General features: G+C 47.1%; 1 protein-coding gene across 4 annotated transcripts in view; it reads right to left on the reverse strand.

Moving 5' to 3' along the window:
* The window catches only part of LOC128691817 (tripartite motif-containing protein 3), a 440921-nt gene that overhangs the window by 80781 nt on the left and 338020 nt on the right, over positions 1 to 22120 (reverse strand). For 3 of the 4 annotated variants that reach the window (XM_070100920.1, XM_070100921.1, XM_070100919.1), the window contains 2 exons: positions 16710 to 17099; positions 11141 to 11386 (listed from right to left, as the gene is read on the reverse strand). In XM_070100920.1, the coding sequence (XP_069957021.1) occupies positions 11141 to 11386; positions 16710 to 17021 (558 nt within the window). In that variant the 5' untranslated portion in view covers positions 17022 to 17099. Of the gene's footprint in view, positions 1 to 5436; positions 5547 to 11140; positions 11387 to 16709; positions 17100 to 22120 lie in introns of those variants that run through there. The other variant, XM_053780727.2, reaches the window with a different exon arrangement.

The following is a 22120-nucleotide window of genomic DNA, read 5'->3' on the forward strand; positions in this document are numbered from 1 at the left end:
TTAAAGACTGGAGGTAAGTGTAGTTTGATACTAAGATTGGGTGTCCCGTAGCTGGGTTGGTAGTGCACTCAGCTCTCACACACTGACATCCAGGGTTCGATCCCTGGTACGGCTAGATCTGTGCTACCACTCACAGGATGTGCTGCGGGTACACAGTAAACTATAGCAGCACAAGTAAACTTGTAAACTCTACTCTGTAAGAGGCTATTAAGACTCCAGCGGTACTTGCGTTCAGTGATCCACAGGGGTTTAGCCCATCATAAAAATACCACATCTGGAGCTAGATCACAACTTAGACGTCAAGCTGGGACCCAAAGATGCAACACGACCCTGATGAGGCGGTAGTATAGGTGGTGGTGTTGAAGGTGGCAGTAACCAGTGTCAGTGAGGTTACCTGGAGGTTACCTGGAGGTTATTCCGGGGATCAACGCCCCCGCGGCCCGGTCCACGACCAGGCCTCCCGATGGATCAGGGCCTGATCAACTAGGCTGTTACTGCTGGCCGCACGCAGTCCGACGTACGAGCCACAGCCCGGCTGATCCGTACTTGGTGTAGTGTACAAAAGTACTACCATTACTACTATTACTACTATTACTACTACGACTAGTACGACTACTCACATACAATTAGGCGAGTACTCACAGGCAGTCACCACCAACACACACACACACACACACGTTCCGATACCTTAGTAAGGAATCGTTCAAGACACTGGACACTGTGTACGTCAGGCCCATACTGGAGTATGCAGCACCTGTTTGGAACCCACACTTGATCAAGCACTTCAAGAAATTAGAGAAAGTATAAAAGTTTGCAACAAGGCTAGTTCCGGAGCTCAGGGGAATGTCCTACGAAGAAAGGTCGAGGGAAATCGGACTGACGACACTGGAGGACAGAAGGGTCAGGGGAGACATGATAACGACATACAAAATACTGCGTGGAATAGATAAGGTGGACAGAGACAGATTGTTCCAGAGATGGGACACAGAAACAAGGGGTCATAATTGGAAGCTGAAGACTCAGACGAGTCACAGGGATGTTAGGAAGTATTTCTTAGTCAGAGTTGTTAGGAAGTGGAATAGCCTAGCAAGTGATGTAGTGGAGGTAGGAACAATACATAGCTTTAAGACGAGGTATGACAAAGCTCAGGAAGCAGAGAGAGGACCTAGTAGCGATCAGTGAAGAGGTGGGGCCAGGAGCTGAGTATCGACCCCTGCAACCACAATTAGGCGAGTACACACGGGTAGTACGCCGTCTCACAAGCGCGTATACGCACACACTGGAGTAACGTACAGCTTATTGCCACGTACTTGTTGGGTAACTCCCAGATGCAAGATTCACTCATTTCCCCTCTCCCATAGTAAACCCTGGCCTTCCCCTCTCCCATAGTAAACCCTGGCCTTCCCCTCTCCCATAGTAAACCCTGGCCTTCCCCTCTCCCATAGTAAACCCTGGCCTTCCCCTCTCCCATAGTAAACCCTGGCCTTCCCCTCTCCCATAGTAAACCCTGGCCTTCCCCTCTCCCATACTACAAACACTTCTACCCCTCCCACACAATACGTACTAGCCTCCCTGTCACACGATACACCCTCACCCACCCCTACACCCACTTTTCCTCTCCACCCCGACCAATATCATTCATGGTCTCCACCTACTAAGCGACATCAACGAGAATAAAATTCGCATCTCCATTACGTGTCATCCAAGAGATCGTGTTTCCATGGTAACCCAAGCCACGGGAAGCTGGGAAACAGACCATCCTCGTATCAATCCCAGTGGTGGAGGGTAGTTGCTGGGGGCTGGTAGTTAAGCCTACCACAACTACCACATACTGGTGGAGGGTACTAGCTGATGGGGGGGTAGTCAAGCCTACCACAACTACCACCAAACAACCCAACCACTTAACAGGCAGTTAACATTAAATTAGCATAATGCCCTTCGTTGTGGATCCTGTTACTACAACGTCATCGTTCATTGTAAGAGATGAGGTCACACCAGTTTCCTGAAGTTGTCGCTTCACTGTATAAAACGAGCTCACCCGTCGTTACCTTCCGTCGTTACATCATCAAGTCATGAAGATGCCTTGACATCACCAGCGTAAAGATATAAGACTCGCCTGGCAGCCCAGGACGCATACCCAAACTCGGTTCATGCATTTTCAAACACACGATAACAAATATCGAAGGCGGGATGCATAGTCACATAGTGGAATGTTTGATAGTGTCACCATCTCAGTGCTGAAATCTTCCAGCTCAGCCTGACACACTGCATTACCTCGTGTATGCAACCCATCCTCTGTGACGCAATATGACGTTAACATATCTAGTTTTGTTAATGTAGTGCAGTTCTCAACAGAATATGGCAGCAGTACACTACGGGTGTTCTCTCCTTGTATATAGAATAAGGTAGCAGCACAGTATAGGTGTTTACACAATGTAAATATACAAAATAGGACAGAGCCACACTAATCATGTAGAACAGGGTACCACACTACAAGCGTTCTAACACTGTCATGTAGAACAGGGTACCACACTATAAGCGTTCTAACACTGTCATGTAGAACAGGGTACCACACTACAAGTGTTCTAACACTGTCATGTAGAACAGGGTACCACACTACAAGCGTTCTAACACTGTCATGTAGAACAGGGTACCACACTATAAGCGTTCTAACACTGTCATGTAGAACAGGGTACCACACTACAAGTGTTCTAACACTGTCATGTAGAACAGGGTACCACAAGTGTTCTAACACTGTCATGTAGAACAGGGTACCACACTACAAGCGTTCTAACACTGTCATGTAGAACAGGGTACCACACTATAAGCGTTCTAACACTGTCATGTAGAACAGGGTACCACACTATAAGCGTTCTAACACTGTCATGTAGAACAGGGTACCACACTATAAGCGTTCTAACACTGTCATGTAGAACAGGGTACCACACAACAAGCGTTCTAACACTGTCATGTAGAACAGGGTACCACACTATAAGCGTTCTAACACTGTCATGTAGAACAGGGTACCACACTTCAAGCGTTCTAACACTGTCATGTAGAACAGGGTACCACACTATAAGCGTTCTAACACTGTCATGTAGAACAGGGTACCACACTACAAGCGTTCTAACACTGTCATGTAGAACAGGGTACCACACAGCAAGCGTTCTAACACTGTCATGTAGAACAGGGTACCACACAGCAAGTGTTCTAACACTGTCATGTAGAACAGGGTACCACACAACAAGCGTTCTAACACTGTCATGTAGAACAGGGTACCACACTACAAGCGTTCTAACACTGTCATGTAGAACAGGGTACCATACTACAAGTGTTCTAACACTGTCATGTAGAACAGGGTACCACACTACAAGCGTTCTAACACTGTCATGTAGAACAGGGTACCACACTACAAGTGTTCTAACACTGTCATGTAGAACAGGGTACCATACTACAAGCGTTCAAACACTGTCATGTAGAACAGGGTACCACACTACAAGTGTTCTAACACTGTCATGTAGAACAGGGTACCACACAACAAACGTTCTAACACTGTCATGTAGAACAGGGTACCACACAGCAAGTGTTCTAACACTGTCATGTAGAACAGGGTACCACACTACAAGCGTTCTAACACTGTCATGTAGAACAGGGTACCATACTACAAGCGTTCTAACACTGTCATGTAGAACAGGGTACCACACAACAAGCGTTCTAACACTGTCATGTAGAACAGGGTACCACACAACAAGCGTTCTAACACTGTCATGTAGAACAGGGTACCACACTACAAGCGTTCTAACACTGTCATGTAGAACAGGGTACCATACTACAAGCGTTCTAACACTGTCATGTAGAACAGGGTACCATACTACAAGCGTTCTAACACTGTCATGTAGAACAGGGTACCACACTACAAGCGTTCTAACACTGTCATGTAGAACAGGGTACCATACTACAAGCGTTCTAACACTGTCATGTAGAACAGGGTACCACACAACAAGCGTTCTAACACTGTCATGTAGAACAGGGTACCACACAACAAGCGTTCTAACACTGTCATGTAGAACAGGGTACCACACAACAAGCGTTCTAAAGCTGTCATGTAGAACAGGGTACCATACTACAAGCGTTCTAACACTGTCATGTAGAACAGGGTACCACACAACAAGCGTTCTAACACTGTCATGTAGAACAGGGTACCATACTACAAGCGTTCTAACACTGTCATGTAGAACAGGGTACCACACAACAAGCGTTCTAACACTGTCATGTAGAACAGGGTACCACACAACAAGCGTTCTAACACTGTCATGTAGAACAGGGTACCATACTACAAGCGTTCTAACACTGTCATGTAGAACAGGGTACCATACTACAAGCGTTCTAACACTGTCATGTAGAACAGGGTACCATACAACAAGCGTTCTAACACTGTCATGTAGAACAGGGTACCATACTACAAGCGTTCTAACACTCATGTAGAACAGGGTACCACACAACAAACGTTCTAACACTGTCATGTAGAACAGGGTACCATACTACAAGCGTTCTAACACTGTCATGTAGAACAGGGTACCATACAACAAGCGTTCTAACACTGTCATGTAGAACAGGGTACCATACTACAAGCGTTCTAACACTGTCATGTAGAACAGGGTACCATACTACAAACGTTCTAACACTGTCATGTAGAACAGGGTACCACACAACAAACGTTCTAACACTGTCATGTAGAACAGGGTACCACACAACAAACGTTCTAACACTGTCATGTAGAACAGGGTACCATACAACAAGCGTTCTAACACTGTCATGTAGAACAGGGTACCATACTACAAGCGTTCTAACACTGTCATGTAGAACAGGGTACCACACTACAAGCGTTCTAACACTGTCATGTAGAACAGGGTACCATACTACAAGCGTTCTAACACTGTCATGTAGAACAGGGTACCATACAACAAGCGTTCTAACACTGTCATGTAGAACAGGGTACCATACTACAAGCGTTCTAACACTGTCATGTAGAACAGGGTACCACACTATAAGCGTTCTAACACTGTCATGTAGAACAGGGTACCACACTACAAGCGTTCTAACACTGTCATGTAGAACAGGGTACCACACAACAAACGTTCTAACACTGTCATGTAGAACAGGGTACCACACAACAAACGTTCTAACACTGTCATGTAGAACAGGGTACCACACAACAAACGTTCTAACACTGTCATGTAGAACAGGGTACCACACTACAAGTGTTCTCACACTCATAGAGAACGAGGTATCACACTACGTGTTCCCACACTATCATACAGAACAAGGTGTTCCCACACTATCATACACAACAAGGTGTTCCCACACTATCATACACAACACGGTATACATACACTGAGTGTATCCAAACCTTTTAATAACAAAAGCAGTCCTTACAAGCATTAATAATCAGCTGTTGGACACTTAACCCACACGCTTTAAAATCGCCACCACTGGCACCAGAGGAGCGACCTCTGGCTAGCACTGTCTCTCTCAGGGCACTGAAAGTTAGCCTGGTGCCTGCCCAGGGCCACTGTTAGGGGGGTCACACCACATAATCATTCCTAGATCACGTTACTAGTGAAGATATTATGATACCAGTAGAGATAAGCGAATATTAGCCACAACGTAGTTCTGGTAGGGGGTCAGATATTAGTATCAAGGAGATGTGTGTGCCTGCAGGCAGTGACTTAGCAAGTGCCTGCAGGCAGTGACTTAGCAAGTGCCTGCAGGCAGTGACTTAGCAAGTGCCTGCAGGCAGTGACTTAGCAAGTGCCTGCAGGCAGTGACTTAGCAAGTGCCTGCAGGCAGTGACTTAGCAAGTGCCTGCAGGCAGTGACTTAGCAAGTGCCTGCAGGCAGTGACTTAGCAAGTGCCTGCAGGCAGTGACTTAGCAAGTGCCTGCAGGCAGTGACTTAGCAAGTGCCTGCAGGCAGTGACTTAGCAAGTGCCTGCAGGCAGTGACTTAGCAAGTGCCTGCAGGCAGTGACTTAGCAAGTGCCTGCAGGCAGTGACTTAGCAAGTTCCTGCAGGCAGTGACTTAGCAAGTGCCTGCAGGCAGTGACTTAGCAAGTGCCTGCAGGCAGTGACTTAGCAAGTGCCTGCAGGCAGTGACTTAGCAAGTGCCTGCAGGCAGTGACTTAGCAAGTGCCTGCAGGCAGTGACTTAGCAAGTGCCTGCAGGCAGTGACTTAGCAAGTGCCTGCAGGCAGTGACTTAGCAAGTGCCTGCAGGCAGTGACTTAGCAAGTGCCTGCAGGCAGTGACTTAGCAAGTGCCTGCAGGCAGTGACTTAGCAAGTGCCTGCAGGCAGTGACTTAGCAAGTGCCTGCAGGCAGTGACTTAGCAAGTGCCTGCAGGCAGTGACTTAGCAAGTGCCTGCAGGCAGTGACTTAGCAAGTGCCTGCAGGCAGTGACTTAGCAAGTGCCTGCAGGCAGTGACTTAGCAAGTGCCTGCAGGCAGTGACTTAGCAAGTGCCTGCAGGCAGTGACTTAGCAAGTGCCTGCAGGCAGTGACTTAGCAAGTGCCTGCAGGCAGTGACTTAGCAAGTGCCTGCAGGCAGTGACTTAGCAAGTGCCTGCAGGCAGTGACTTAGCAAGTGCCTGCAGGCAGTGACTTAGCAAGTGCCTGCAGGCAGTGACTTAGCAAGTTCCTGCAGGCAGTGACTTAGCAAGTGCCTGCAGGCAGTGACTTAGCAAGTGCCTGCAGGCAGTGACTTAGCAAGTGCCTGCAGGCAGTGACTTAGCAAGTGCCTGCAGGCAGTGACTTAGCAAGTGCCTGCAGGCAGTGACTTAGCAAGTTCCTGCAGGCAGTGACTTAGCAAGTGCCTGCAGGCAGTGACTTAGCAAGTGCCTGCAGGCAGTGACTTAGCAAGTTCCTGCAGGCAGTGACTTAGCAAGTGCCTGCAGGCAGTGACTTAGCAAGTGCCTGCAGGCAGTGACTTAGCAAGTGCCTGCAGGCAGTGACTTAGCAAGTGCCTGCAGGCAGTGACTTAGCAAGTGCCTGCAGGCAGTGACTTAGCAAGTGCCTGCAGGCAGTGACTTAGCAAGTTCCTGCAGGCAGTGACTTAGCAAGTGCCTGCAGGCAGTGACTTAGCAAGTGCCTGCAGGCAGTGACTTAGCAAGTTCCTGCAGGCAGTGACTTAGCAAGTGCCTGCAGGCAGTGACTTAGCAAGTGCCTGCAGGCAGTGACTTAGCAAGTGCCTGCAGGCAGTGACTTAGCAAGTGCCTGCAGGCAGTGACTTAGCAAGTGCCTGCAGGCAGTGACTTAGCAAGTTCCTGCAGGCAGTGACTTAGCAAGTTCCTGCAGGCAGTGACTTAGCAAGTGCCTGCAGGCAGTGACTTAGCAAGTGCCTGCAGGCAGTGACTTAGCAAGTGCCTGCAGGCAGTGACTTAGCAATTGCCTGCAGGCAGTGACTTAGCAAGTGCCTGCAGGCAGTGACTTAGCAAGAGTGCCTGCAGGCAGTGACTTAGCGAGTGCCTGCAGGCAGTGACTTAGCAAGAGTGCCTGCAGGCAGTGACTTAGCAAGTGCCTGCAGGCAGTGACTTAGCAAGTTCCTGCAGGCAGTGACTTAGCAAGTGCCTGCAGGCAGTGACTTAGCAAGTTCCTGCAGGCAGTGACTTAGCAAGTGCCTGCAGGCAGTGACTTAGCAAGTGCCTGCAGGCAGTGACTTAGCAAGTGCCTGCAGGCAGTGACTTAGCAAGAGTGCCTGCAGGCAGTGACTTAGCGAGTGCCTGCAGGCAGTGACTTAGCAAGAGTGCCTGCAGGCAGTGACTTACCGAGTGCCTGCAGGCAGTGACTTAGCAAGAATGCCTGCAGGCAGTGACTTAGCAAGAGTGCCTGCAGGGGCAGTGACTTAGCAAGAGTGCCTGCAGGCAGTGACTTAGCAAGAGTGCCTGCAGGGGCAGTGACTTAGCAAGAGTGCCTGCAGGCAGTGACTTAGCAAGTGCCTGCAGGCAGTGACTTAGCAAGAGTGCCTGCAGGCAGTGACTTAGCAAGTGCCTGCAGGCAGTGACTTAGCAAGAGTGCCTGCAAGCAGTGACTTAGCAAGAGTGCCTGCAAGCAGTGACTTAGCAAGAGTGCCTGCAGGCAGTGACTTAGCAAGAGTGCCTGCAGGCAGTGACTTAGCAAGAGTGCCTGCAGGCAGTGACTTAGCAAGTGCCTGCAGGCAGTGACTTAGCAAGAGTGCCTGCAAGCAGTGACTTAGCAAGAATGTCTGCAGGCAGTGACTTAGCAAGAATGCCTGCAGGCAGTGACTTAGCAAGAGTGCCTGCAGGCAGTGACTTAGCAAGAGTGCCTGCAGGCAGTGACTTAGCAAGTGCCTGCAGGCAGTGACTTAGCAAGAGTGCCTGCAAGCAGTGACTTAGCAAGAATGTCTGCAGGCAGTGACTTAGCAAGAATGCCTGCAGGCAGTGACTTAGCAAGAGTGTCTGCAGGCAGTGACTTAGCAAGAGTGCCTGCAGGCAGTGACTTAGCAAGAGTGCCTGCAGGCAGTGACTTAGCAAGAGTGCCTGCAGGCAGTGACTTAGCAAGAATTCATTCAGGCAGTGACTTAGCAAGAGTGCCTGCAGGCAGTGACTTAGCAAGAATGCATTCAGGCAGTGACTTAGCAAGAGTGCCTGCAGGCAGTGACGGAATAAGAGTGCCTGTATGCAGCGCCAGAGTACATGGTGTTCTTGCAGGACTTCTCTGACCCCTAAACACATCCAATATACTGATAAAAAAACTGTCAGAGTATATAGTACGACTTGTTAGAGCGGTCAGCCATCACCAGTATGTTCAGTGAACATTGTAGAAAGACATAAGGAACCAAGATTACAATTATATCCATTAATTTTTAAAGAGGTGCAAGGGTTAGCCAGTGGAAGGCCTCGGTCAAATGACCAAAAGCTCCAGCTGTGGGTCATCATATGACTAAGTCAGAAAACACTGTTTCCTGACGAATATTACCTAACCATCATGTTCAGAAACTGTATTTATCTATCATGTTTCGCTCTATACAAGGGATTCATGACTACCGCGCCGACATGATAACGAGGTATTCAACGAAAGTTGCTTTTAATAAACAATCTGATCTGTACAATGTTTCTGTCACACATGTGGGCAAGCAAGTCTTGCTCACATGTAGTACGGTTACACACTCCGTCTTCAGCAAGTGATTCCATTAACGAACCAAGACAATGATTGGTCCAAGTGTGTGTGTGTGTGCACTCTACCTTCCCTCCTACCCAAACCCTCGCTAACCCACCTCCACTAAGCCCTTCACTCGGAGAGAAACACAATACTCGAGGCGCAACACTCTCGTTGACTTCACCTCGAACAGAAGCAAGAAACACTTGAGCCAATACAAAATAAGTCTCGTCACCACCTGTAACACAGGTCGTCTAGTTTGAGTAATGCGGCCCACCAACCCTGGCTACATTATTACTATCAAAACTTAACGGTAAACCCACAGGAGTCACATCCAGTCCTGCCTATGAGTGTAAATGTGACTTTAATGCCGCTTATCCCCCCCCCCCCGACTTAAAAATTCAAATTTATAGTCTATAATCATTTTCTCACACAACTTTGCAGCTCTATACACAAATAACCCGCACATAAAACAGAAGCTTACGACGACGTTTCGGTCCGACTTGGACCATTGACAAAGTCACACTAACAGAGGTGGAGCAGGACGGCTATATATAGGCAGGAAGAGGTGGAGGTGGTAGTAGTAGTAGTAGTAGTAGTAGTAGTAGTAGTAGTAGTAGTAGTAGTAGTAGTAGTAGTAGTACAAGAATTGTATATAATACCGACAGGATGAAATGACACATGCACAACACCCGGGCATCCCCACCGTAGACGTTTCGCCTATATATAGCCGTCCTGCTCCACCTCTGTTAGTGTGACTTTGTCAATGGTCCAAGTCGGACCGAAACGTCGTCGTAAGCTTCTCTCTTTTATGTGCGGGTTATTTGTGTATCGTTCCAGTCACGGTATTGTGCCTTTTTGTTATTTATTTGCAGCTCTATATTTAAATCATAATTATTATTTAAGGTACTGGCGGTATCCCACCGAGGTAGGGTGACCTAAACAGAAAAACTAAAGTTCCTCTTTTTAAATTTAGAAACATATACAGGACAAGGGGGTTACTAGCCTCTTGCTCCCGGCATTTTAGTCGCCTCTTACGACACGCATGGATTACGGAGGAAGGAGTCTTCTCCACTTACCCATGGAAACTATATTACTAACGTCATTATTATTCAGAGTAAAGAGTGTTGGATGCTGATACAATGGCACTACAGACCCCGACAAACACTCACCATCACTACTACCATCACTACTCACTACCATCACTACTCACTACCATCACTACTCACTACCATCACTACTCACACTACTACCATCACTACTCACTACCATCACTACTCACTACCATCACTACTCACACTACTACCATCACTACTCACTACCATCACTACTCACACTACTACCATCACTACTCACTACCATCACTACTCACACTACTACCATCACTACTCACTACCATCACTACTCACACTACTACCATCACTACTCACTACCATCACTACTCACACTACTACCATCACTACTCACTACCATCACTACTCACTACCATCACTACTCACTACCATCACTACTCACTACCATCACTACTCACACCTTCCTTAGTTTCAGCACAGCTCCACGTTAGTACAATTACCATACATAGTAATATGTGCTCAATAAGAACCCACGAATGAAGAGGATCCCAGAAGGGGATCGAAACACACAGATTAATTAATCTTGTCTGTCCCCATGCGCGTTATTACTGAGTATTGACAAATGATCATTATACTTTAGTTACCCATCGTAACTTGTCTAAGTTACGCACGATACCCTAAAAAACGTCAAAGTTACTTAAATTTTATTGGGGTCTTTGTAATATGTAGACTAATGTCTACTGTAAGATACAGTAGACATCAGCCATGATTATAACCTTAAAGTTAAATAGCTAAGTAACTCAACTGTGCAAAAATCAGGGACACTCTCCTTGCTTGCTCTTAATAATAATAATAATAATAATAATAATAATAATAATAATAATAATAATATATCCTTACCTTGGGGTTGGAGTAGCGACGTGTACAAATACCACAATGCAGTAGCTGTGAGTCTGACGCAGGGGACCTAGAGCTGGAGCCCCCTGTCAGGGAGGCTGTATGAGTGGGGTGCACGGGGCAGGTGCTAGACGGGGCAGCAGGTGTGCGGGGCAGTGGGGTGGTAGGCACGGAGGAAGGAGGGACGCTGTAAGTACCTGAAGACAGGCGATCCTCCTCAGCCTCGACTTCGGCTGTTTGTGAGTCCCCCTGAAGCAGAGTGGACGTCAGGTTAGTGGTACATCACACCTGCTGTGATAGTGGACCACTACACCTGCTGTGATAGTGGACCACTACACCTGCTGTGATAGTGGACCACTACACCTGCTGTGATAGTGGACCACTACACCTGCTGTGATAGTGGACCACTACACCTGCTGTGATAGTGGACCACTACACCTGCTGTGATAGTGGACCACTACACCTGCTGTGATAGTGGACCACTACACCTGCTGTGATAGTGGACCACTACACCTGCTGTGATAGTGGACCACTACACCTGCTGTGATAGTGGACCACTACACCTGCTGTGATAGTGGACCACTACACCTGCTGTGATAGTGGACCACTACACCTGCTGTGATAGTGGACTACTACACCTGCTGTGATAGTGGACTACTACACCTGCTGTGATAGTGAACTACTACACCTGCTGTGATAGTGGACCACTACACCTGCTGTGATAGTGGACTACTACACCTGCTGTGATAGTGGACTACTACACCTGCTGTGACAGTGAACTACTACACCTGCTGTGATAGTGGACCACTACACCTGCTGTGACAGTGAACTACTACACCTGCTGTGATAGTGAACTACTACACCTGCTGTGATAGTGAACTACTACACCTGCTGTGATAGTGAACTACTACACCTGCTGTGATAGTGAACTACTACACCTGCTGTGATAGTGAACTACTACACCTGCTGTGATAGTGAACTACTACACCTGCTGTGATAGTGAACTACTACACCTGCTGTGATAGTGAACTACTACACCTGCTGTGATAGTGAACTACTACACCTGCTGTGATAGTGGACCACTACACCTGCTGTGATAGTGAACTACTACACCTGCTGTGATAGTGGACCACTACACCTGCTGTGATAGTGAACTACTACACCTGCTGTGATAGTGAACTACTACACCTGCTGTGATAGTGAACTACTACACCTGCTGTGATAGTGAACTACTACACCTGCTGTGATAGTGAACTACTACACCTGCTGTGATAGTGAACTACTACACCTGCTGTGATAGTGAACTACTACACCTGCTGTGATAGTGGACCACTACACCTGCTGTGATAGTGGACCACTACACCTGCTGTGATAGTGAACTACTACACCTGCTGTGATAGTGAACTACTACACCTGCTGTGATAGTGAACTACTACACCTGCTGTGATAGTGAACTACTACACCTGCTGTGATAGTGAACTACTACACCTGCTGTGATAGTGAACTACTACACCTGCTGTGATAGTGAACTACTACACCTGCTGTGATAGTGGACCACTACACCTGCTGTGATAGTGGACCACTACACCTGCTGTGATAGTGAACTACTACACCTGCTGTGATAGTGGACCACTACACCTGCTGTGATAGTGGACCACTACACCTGCTGTGATAGTGGACCACTACACCTGCTGTGATAGTGGACTACTACACCTGCTGTGATAGTGAACTACTACACCTGCTGTGATAGTGAACTACTACACCTGCTGTGATAGTGGACCACTACCCCTGCTGTGATAGTGGACCACTACACCTGCTGTGATAGTGGACCACTACACCTGCTGTGATAGTGGACCACTACACCTGCTGTGATAGTGGACCACTACACCTGCTGTGATAGTGGACTACTACACCTGCTGTGATAGTGAACTACTACACCTGCTGTGATAGTGAACTACTACACCTGCTGTGATAGTGAACTACTACACCTGCTGTGATAGTGAACTACTACACCTGCTGTGATAGTGAACTACTACACCTGCTGTGATAGTGGACCACTACACCTGCTGTGATAGTGAACTACTACACCTGCTGTGATAGTGGACTACTACACCTGCTGTGATAGTGAACTACTACACCTGCTGTGATAGTGAACTACTACACCTGCTGTGATAGTGAACTACTACACCTGCTGTGATAGTGAACTACTACACCTGCTGTGATAGTGAACTACTACACCTGCTGTGATAGTGAACTACTACACCTGCTGTGATAGTGAACTACTACACCTGCTGTGATAGTGGACCACTACACCTGCTGTGATAGTGAACTACTACACCTGCTGTGATAGTGGACTACTACACCTGCTGTGATAGTGAACTACTACACCTGCTGTGATAGTGAACTACTACACCTGCTGTGATAGTGAACTACTACACCTGCTGTGATAGTGAACTACTACACCTGCTGTGATAGTGAACTACTACACCTGCTGTGATAGTGAACTACTACACCTGCTGTGATAGTGGACCACTACACCTGCTGTGATAGTGAACTACTACACCTGCTGTGATAGTGGACCACTACACCTGCTGTGATAGTGGACTACTACACCTGCTGTGATAGTGAACTACTACACCTGCTGTGATAGTGGACTACTACACCTGCTGTGATAGTGAACTACTACACCTGCTGTGATAGTGAACTACTACACCTGCTGTGATAGTGAACTACTACACCTGCTGTGATAGTGAACTACTACACCTGCTGTGATAGTGGACCACTACACCTGCTGTGATAGTGGACCACTACACCTGCTGTGATAGTGAACTACTACACCTGCTGTGATAGTGGACCACTACACCTGCTGTGATAGTGGACCACTACACCTGCTGTGATAGTGAACTACTACACCTGCTGTGATAGTGGACTACTACACCTGCTGTGATAGTGGACCACTACACCTGCTGTGATAGTGGACCACTACACCTGCTGTGATAGTGAACTACTACACCTGCTGTGATAGTGGACCACTACACCTGCTGTGATAGTGAACTACTACACCTGCTGTGATAGTGAACTACTACACCTGCTGTGATAGTGAACTACTACACCTGCTGTGATAGTGAACTACTACACCTGCTGTGATAGTGAACTACTACACCTGCTGTGATAGTGGACCACTACACCTGCTGTGATAGTGGACCACTACACCTGCTGTGATAGTGAACTACTACACCTGCTGTGATAGTGGACCACTACACCTGCTGTGATAGTGGACCACTACACCTGCTGTGATAGTGAACTACTACACCTGCTGTGATAGTGGACTACTACACCTGCTGTGATAGTGAACTACTACACCTGCTGTGATAGTGAACTACTACACCTGCTGTGATAGTGAACTACTACACCTGCTGTGATAGTGAACTACTACACCTGCTGTGATAGTGGACTACTACACCTGCTGTGATAGTGAACTACTACACCTGCTGTGATAGTGGACTACTACACCTGCTGTGATAGTGGACCACTACACCTGCTGTGATAGTGGACCACTACACCTGCTGTGATAGTGAACTACTACACCTGCTGTGATAGTGGACTACTACACCTGCTGTGATAGTGAACTACTACACCTGCTGTGATAGTGGACTACTACACCTGCTGTGATAGTGAACTACTACACCTGCTGTGATAGTGGACCACTACACCTGCTGTGATAGTGAACTACTACACCTGCTGTGATAGTGAACTACTACACCTGCTGTGATAGTGAACTACTACACCTGCTGTGATAGTGAACTACTACACCTGCTGTGATAGTGGACTACTACACCTGCTGTGATAGTGGACCACTACACCTGCTGTGATAGTGGACCACTACACCTGCTGTGATAGTGAACTACTACACCTGCTGTGATAGTGGACCACTACACCTGCTGTGATAGTGAACTACTACACCTGCTGTGATAGTGAACTACTACACCTGCTGTGATAGTGGACTACTACACCTGCTGTGATAGTGGACCACTACACCTGCTGTGATAGTGAACTACTACACCTGCTGTGATAGTGGACTACTACACCTGCTGTGATAGTGGACCACTACACCTGCTGTGATAGTGGACCACTACACCTGCTGTGATAGTGGACTACTACACCTGCTGTGATAGTGGACCACTACACCTGCTGTGATAGTGAACTACTACACCTGCTGTGATAGTGGACTACTACACCTGCTGTGATAGTGGACCACTACACCTGCTGTGATAGTGAACTACTACACCTGCTGTGATAGTGGACTACTACACCTGCTGTGATAGTGGACCACTACACCTGCTGTGATAGTGAACTACTACACCTGCTGTGATAGTGAACTACTACACCTGCTGTGATAGTGAACTACTACACCTGCTGTGATAGTGAACTACTACACCTGCTGTGATAGTGAACTACTACACCTGCTGTGATAGTGGACCACTACACCTGCTGTGATAGTGAACTACTACACCTGCTGTGATAGTGAACTACTACACCTGCTGTGATAGTGGACCACTACACCTGCTGTGATAGTGAACTACTACACCTGCTGTGATAGTGAACTACTACACCTGCTGTGATAGTGAACTACTACACCTGCTGTGATAGTGAACTACTACACCTGCTGTGATAGTGAACTACTACACCTGCTGTGATAGTGGACCACTACACCTGCTGTGATAGTGAACTACTACACCTGCTGTGATAGTGAACTACTACACCTGCTGTGATAGTGAACTACTACACCTGCTGTGATAGTGAACTACTACACCTGCTGTGATAGTGGACTACTACACCTGCTGTGATAGTGAACTACTACACCTGCTGTGATAGTGAACTACTACACCTGCTGTGATAGTGGACTACTACACCTGCTGTGATAGTGGACCACTACACCTGCTGTGATAGTGAACTACTACACCTGCTGTGATAGTGGACTACTACACCTGCTGTGATAGTGAACTACTACACCTGCTGTGATAGTGAACTACTACACCTGCTGTGATAGTGGACTACTACACCTGCTGTGATAGTGGACTACTACACCTGCTGTGATAGTGGACTACTACACCTGCTGTGATAGTGAACTACTACACCTGCTGTGATAGTGAACTACTACACCTGCTGTGATAGTGGACCACTACACCTGCTGTGATAGTGAACTACTACACCTGCTGTGATAGTGAACTACTACACCTGCTGTGATAGTGAACTACTACACCTGCTGTGATAGTGAACTACTACACCTGCTGTGATAGTGAACTACTACACCTGCTGTGATAGTGGACTACTACACCTGCTGTGATAGTGAACTACTACACCTGCTGTGATAGTGAACTACTACACCTGCTGTGATAGTGGACTACTACACCTGCTGTGATAGTGGACTACTACACCTGCTGTGATAGTGAACTACTACACCTGCTGTGATAGTGAACTACTACACCTGCTGTGATAGTGGACTACTACACCTGCTGTGATAGTGAACTACTACACCTGTTGTTAATGTATTATTTTTTACAATACCAACCTTGCAAGGCTTGAGCAGTACGGTGAGTTTTGGGCTGAGGAGTGAGTAGGCGTCGTGGGCGGGGAGTGAATGGGTGTTGTGGGTGGGGAGTGAGTGGGTGTCGTAGGTGGGGAGTGAGTATGTGTCGTGGGCGGGGAGAGAGTGCGTGTTGTGGGCGGGGTGTGGCGTGTCGTGGGAAGGGTGTGGGGAGTCGTGGGCGGCGTGTGGGGTATCGTGGGCGTGGCACTGGTGTAGGTCGTCCGAAGCCTCAGTGAGGGTGTAGGTGCGGGCGCCTTCAGATCCCGGCTGGGGCGGGGGCGTGAGGGCGTCCATCGTGGGCGACCTCGCGGGCTCCTCTTGATCCTGCTGACCCGCCTGGCGCCGCGCTGCCGCTGCCAGGTGAGCCGGGTACTGCAACAAGAAAAATAATATTACCCTAACTGTTTACACGATTTTCAAAACACACACACACACACACACACACACTTGATAAAGCACGTCAAGAAACTAGAGAAAGTACAAAGGTTTGCAACAAGGTTAGTTCCAGAGCTAAGGGGAATGTCCTATGAAGAAAGATTAAGGGAAATCGGCCTGACGACACTGGAGGACAGGAGGGTCAGGGGAGACATGATAACGACATATAAAATACTGCGTGGAATAGACAAGGTGGACAAAGACAGGATGTTCCAGGGAGGGGACACAGAAACAAGAGGCCACAATTGGAAGTTGAAGACACAAATGAGTCAGAGAGATAGTAGGAAGTATTTCTTCAGTCATAGAGTTGTAAGGCAGTGGAATAGCCTAGAAAATGACGTAGTGGAGGCAGGAACCATACACAGTTTTAAGACGAGGTTTGATAAAGCTCATGGAGCGGGGAGAGAGAGGGTCTAGTAGCAACCGGTGAAGAGGCGGGGCCAGGAGCTAGGACTCGACCCCTGCAACCACAAATAGGTGAGTACAAATAGGTGAGTACACACACACACACACAAAGGTTTGCCACAAGGTTAGTTCCAGAGCTAAGGGGAATGTCCTATGAAGAAAGATTAAGGGAAATCGGCCTGACGACATTGGAGGACAGGAGGGTCAGGGGAGACATGATAACGACATATAAAATACTGCGTGGAATAGACAAGGTGGACAAAGACAGGATGTTCCAGGGAGGGGACACAGAAACAAGAGGCCACAATTGGAAGTTGAAGACACAAATGAGTCAGAGAGATATTAGGAAGTATTTCTTCAGTCATAGAGTTGTAAGGCAGTGGAATAGCCTAGAAAATGACGTAGTGGAGGCAGGAACCATACACAGTTTTAAGACAAAGTTTGATAAAGCTCATGGAGCGGGGAGAGAGAGGGCCCAGTAGCACCGGTGAAGAGGCGGGGCCAGGAGCTAAGACTCGACCCCTGCAACCACAAATAGGTGAGTACACACACACACACACACACACACACACATACGGAAGGGATAGACTCAGAAGTGTCCTTGTTTGCAGACGATGTGAAGTTAATGAGAAGAATCGAATCGGACGAGGATCAGGCAGGACTACAAAGAGACCTGGACAGGCTACAAGCCTGGTCCAGCAACTGGCTCCTTGAATTTAACCCTGCCAAATGCAAAGTCATGAAGATTGGGGAAGGGCAAAGAAGACCGCAGACACAATATAGTTTAGATGGCCAAAGACTGCAAACCTCACTCAAGGAAAAAGATCTGGGGGTGAGTATAACACCGAGCATATCTCCTGAGGCGCACATCAATCAGATAACTGCTGCAGCATACGGGCGCCTGGCAAACCTACGGATAGCGTTCCGATACCTCAGTAAGGATTCGTTTAAGACTCTGTACACCATCTACGTCAGGCCCATACTGGAGTATGCAGCACCAGTTTGGAATCCACACCTAGTCAAGCACGTCAAGAAATTAGAGAAAGTGCAAAGGTTTGCAACAAGACTAGTCCCAGAGCTACGGGGATTGTCCTATGAAGAAAGGTTGAGGGAAATCGGCCTGACGACACTGTAGGCCAGGAGGGTCAGGGGAGACATGATAACGACATATAAAATACTGCGCGGAATAGACGAGGTGGACAAAGACGGGATGTTCCAGAGATGGGACACAGACACAAGAGGTCACAATTGGAAGTTGAAGACTCAGATGAATCAAAGGGATGTTAGGAAGTATTTCTTCAGTCATAGAGTAGTCAGGCCATGGAATAGCCTAGAAAGTGATGTGGTGGAGGCAGGAACCATACATAGTTTTAAGGCGAGGTATGATAGAGCTCATGGGGCAGGGAGAGAGAGGACCTAGTAGCAATCAGCGAAGAGGCGGGGCCAGGAGCTGTGAATCGACCCCTGCAACCACAAATAGGTGAGTACAAATAGGTGAGTACACACAAAACTCTCACAGTAAAAAAAATATTTAAGTTTCCCACTGAAAATCTCGAAAGAAAATGGAACTGAAATGAGAGAAAACGAAATATGTGGTAAACTAAATTAAAAATGTTATTTTTCTCAACAAGTGTCTTTAATATTATACTTTTTTAATAATAAAACACAGGATATTACGAGCAGTGGTACAAATTGAAGACTTTAATAATAGAAAGGTTCCATGTAAGTAAAGAGGAAAGGCAAAGCTAGTCAGTGTTTAAGGTTCAGTAATTAGAAAACAGACAACTATTGTTTAATGTGCTTAATGACACACACAAGACTGAAGAAACAGGGAATAAGTGAAGAAAATAAAGGATAAAGAAGAAAAGATTTTACGTCAAGTTCAGAAAAGATAAAAATATTTTTTTGGTCAAAAGACTGGACAAAGACAGTCTGTCTCTCTCTCTGTCTCACAGGATCCACACACAGCTTTAAGAAGAGGTACTATAAAGCTCTTGGAACAGGGAGTAGACCTAGTTTCGACCAATGAAGAGGCGGGGCCAGGAGCTATGACTACCCGTGCAACCACAATTAGGTGAGTACACACACAAACAACTCACTCAGAAGTGTTCAAGAAATGGCTAAGTATTTTATCCACAGTGGTATATTACAGACCATTCTGGAGAAATACCCTGACTTTGCTAGCTGTAAATAAAGCATTACCACATGTGTGCATGTGTGTGTGTGTGTGTGTGTGTGTGTGTGTGTGTGTGTGTGTGTGTGTGTGTGTGTGTGAGTATGAGTGTGTGTGTGTATGAGTGTGAGTGTGTGTATGAGTGTGTGTGAGTATGAGTGTGTGTGCGTGTGTGTATGAGTTTGTGTGTGTGTGTGTGTGTGTGTGTTTATGTGTGTGTGTGTATGAATTTGTATGTGTGTGTGTGTGTGTGTGTGTGTGTGTGAGAGAGAGAGAGACTCAGCAATCAACATTTGCACCAATAACTCACTACAGTTGTGACCGGGTGTGGAAGTGTGAATTGCTCATTACTCTAAAATTTGTTCATGATTGCAGCCATGTATAAACGTAAGTAACCATTCTTACAGTATTCATTACCTTTGTAACTTGTGAGTTCATTACCTTTGTAACTTGTGAGTTCATTACCTTGTACCTAGTTCAGCCATCAAAACTTTGGAGCCCGGTCCCTGGACCCATTGTGTACCTCTGTAATCTGTAAATACCTTTGTAACTTGTAATGATTGTGACTAGACCTACCTGGAGTTCATTACCTTTGTAAATTGTGAGTTCATTACCTTTGTAAATTGTGAGTTCATTGCCTCTGTAGCTTGCTCAGCTATCAAAACTTTGAGGCCCAGTCCCTGGACCCATTATGTACCTCTGTAATCTTTTGACTACCGCCCACAGGATGGGTATGGGGTGCATAATAAACATATTAAACTAATATATAACACACACACACACAACCATATACGAAAATAATTGTAAATAAATACTTGAAGCAACACTGTGTCCAGGAGAGACGAAGGGTTGACAGCCATAATACATACAACAAGCCGCTGCCGCTGTGTCCTCCCTTGATAAATCACCTCAAGATAATTTAATATACGCTACCTGCGCACGTGTCCCGGTGTGTCTGCAAGTCTGTCCTTCGTGTATCTGTGTGTCCCTCTCCCCTCACTTCCCTTCCCCCTTACACCCCCAACATCACCTGCTGTGAGATTTATTCACTTAAGTCCCCTCAAGGAAGGTTCCTTGATGCTGGTGAGGGGCTCTTGATCTAGGGAATTGGGTATGTGCTCCAGTTCCCTGAATTAAGCCTGAATACCTTCCACATCCCCCTGTGATGTAGTCCAGCTGGGCTTGTGTAGTCCAGCTGGACTACATCACACCCCCCCCCCCATAGGCGCTGTATAATCCTACGGGTTTAGCGCTTCCCCTTAATAATAATAATATTCACCTAAGTCAACCAACTTCCCGCTGGAGACTTAAAACGGCCCAACTTATCTGTAACTGCTCGTCGCCATCTTCAAACAAGTTGCTGGTACAAGGCGGCGGGGCCCCAACTTGTCCTTGATCCTTAACAGATCAAACAAGGCAGAACAAACGAAGTGTTGATAAAATCTAAAAGCGGTATTGTGGTTACCATATACTATAATGAGCAGGGATAATAAAAATTATTATAATTATTTTCATGTGAATGTGGCAAACCCTGAAAATCAAAGAGGTTTGATTCGAGGCAGGTGAGGGTAGTAGAGCCTTTTCACAATCTCTCTAATCCGTCAAGAGTTCCAATGGAAATAAGTCAGTCTGACTTTTTTTTGGGTTATTCTGGTTAATTCACCCCTCAAGGAAGGTTCCTTGATGTTGGTGAGGGGCTCTTGATTTAGGGAATTGGATCTGTGCTCCAGTTCCCCGAATTAAGCCTGAATGCCTTCCACATCCCCCCCCCCCAGGCGCTGTATAATCCTCCGGGTTTAGCGCTTCCCCCTTGATTATAATAATAATAATCTGGTTAATTCACACTATATATGATAATTGTACTCGTGTGTACCTGTACAGAAACAATATTGTTCTCACGATCTACCCTCGCAAGCTCACCCGTCTTCCCTATGTATCTCATCCCTACCTTTCATTTTCCTAATCCTTTCCTACAATCTACTACCCCTTCTTCCTTCTCCCCATCCCACACTCCTTCCTTCTCTCCATCCCACTCTCCTTCCTTCTCTCCATCCCACTCTCCTTCCTTCTCCCCATCCCACACTCCTTCCTTCTCTCCATCCCACTCTCCTTCCTTCTCTCCATCCCACTCTCCTTCCTTCTCCCCATCCCACTCTCCTTCCTTCTCCCCATCCCACTCTCCTTCCTTCTCCCCATCCCACTCTCCTTCCTTCTCCCCATCCCACTCTCCTTCCTTCTCCCCATCCCACACTCCTTCCTTCTCTCCATCCCACTCTCTTTCCTTCTCTCCATCCCACTCTCCTTCCTTCTCCCCATCCCACTCTCCTTCCTTCTCCCCATCCCACTCTCCTTCCTTCTCCCCATCCCACTCTCCTTCCTT

Source organism: Cherax quadricarinatus, chromosome 75 (assembly GCF_038502225.1).
Source record: "Cherax quadricarinatus isolate ZL_2023a chromosome 75, ASM3850222v1, whole genome shotgun sequence".
NCBI lineage: Eukaryota > Metazoa > Arthropoda > Malacostraca > Decapoda > Parastacidae > Cherax > Cherax quadricarinatus.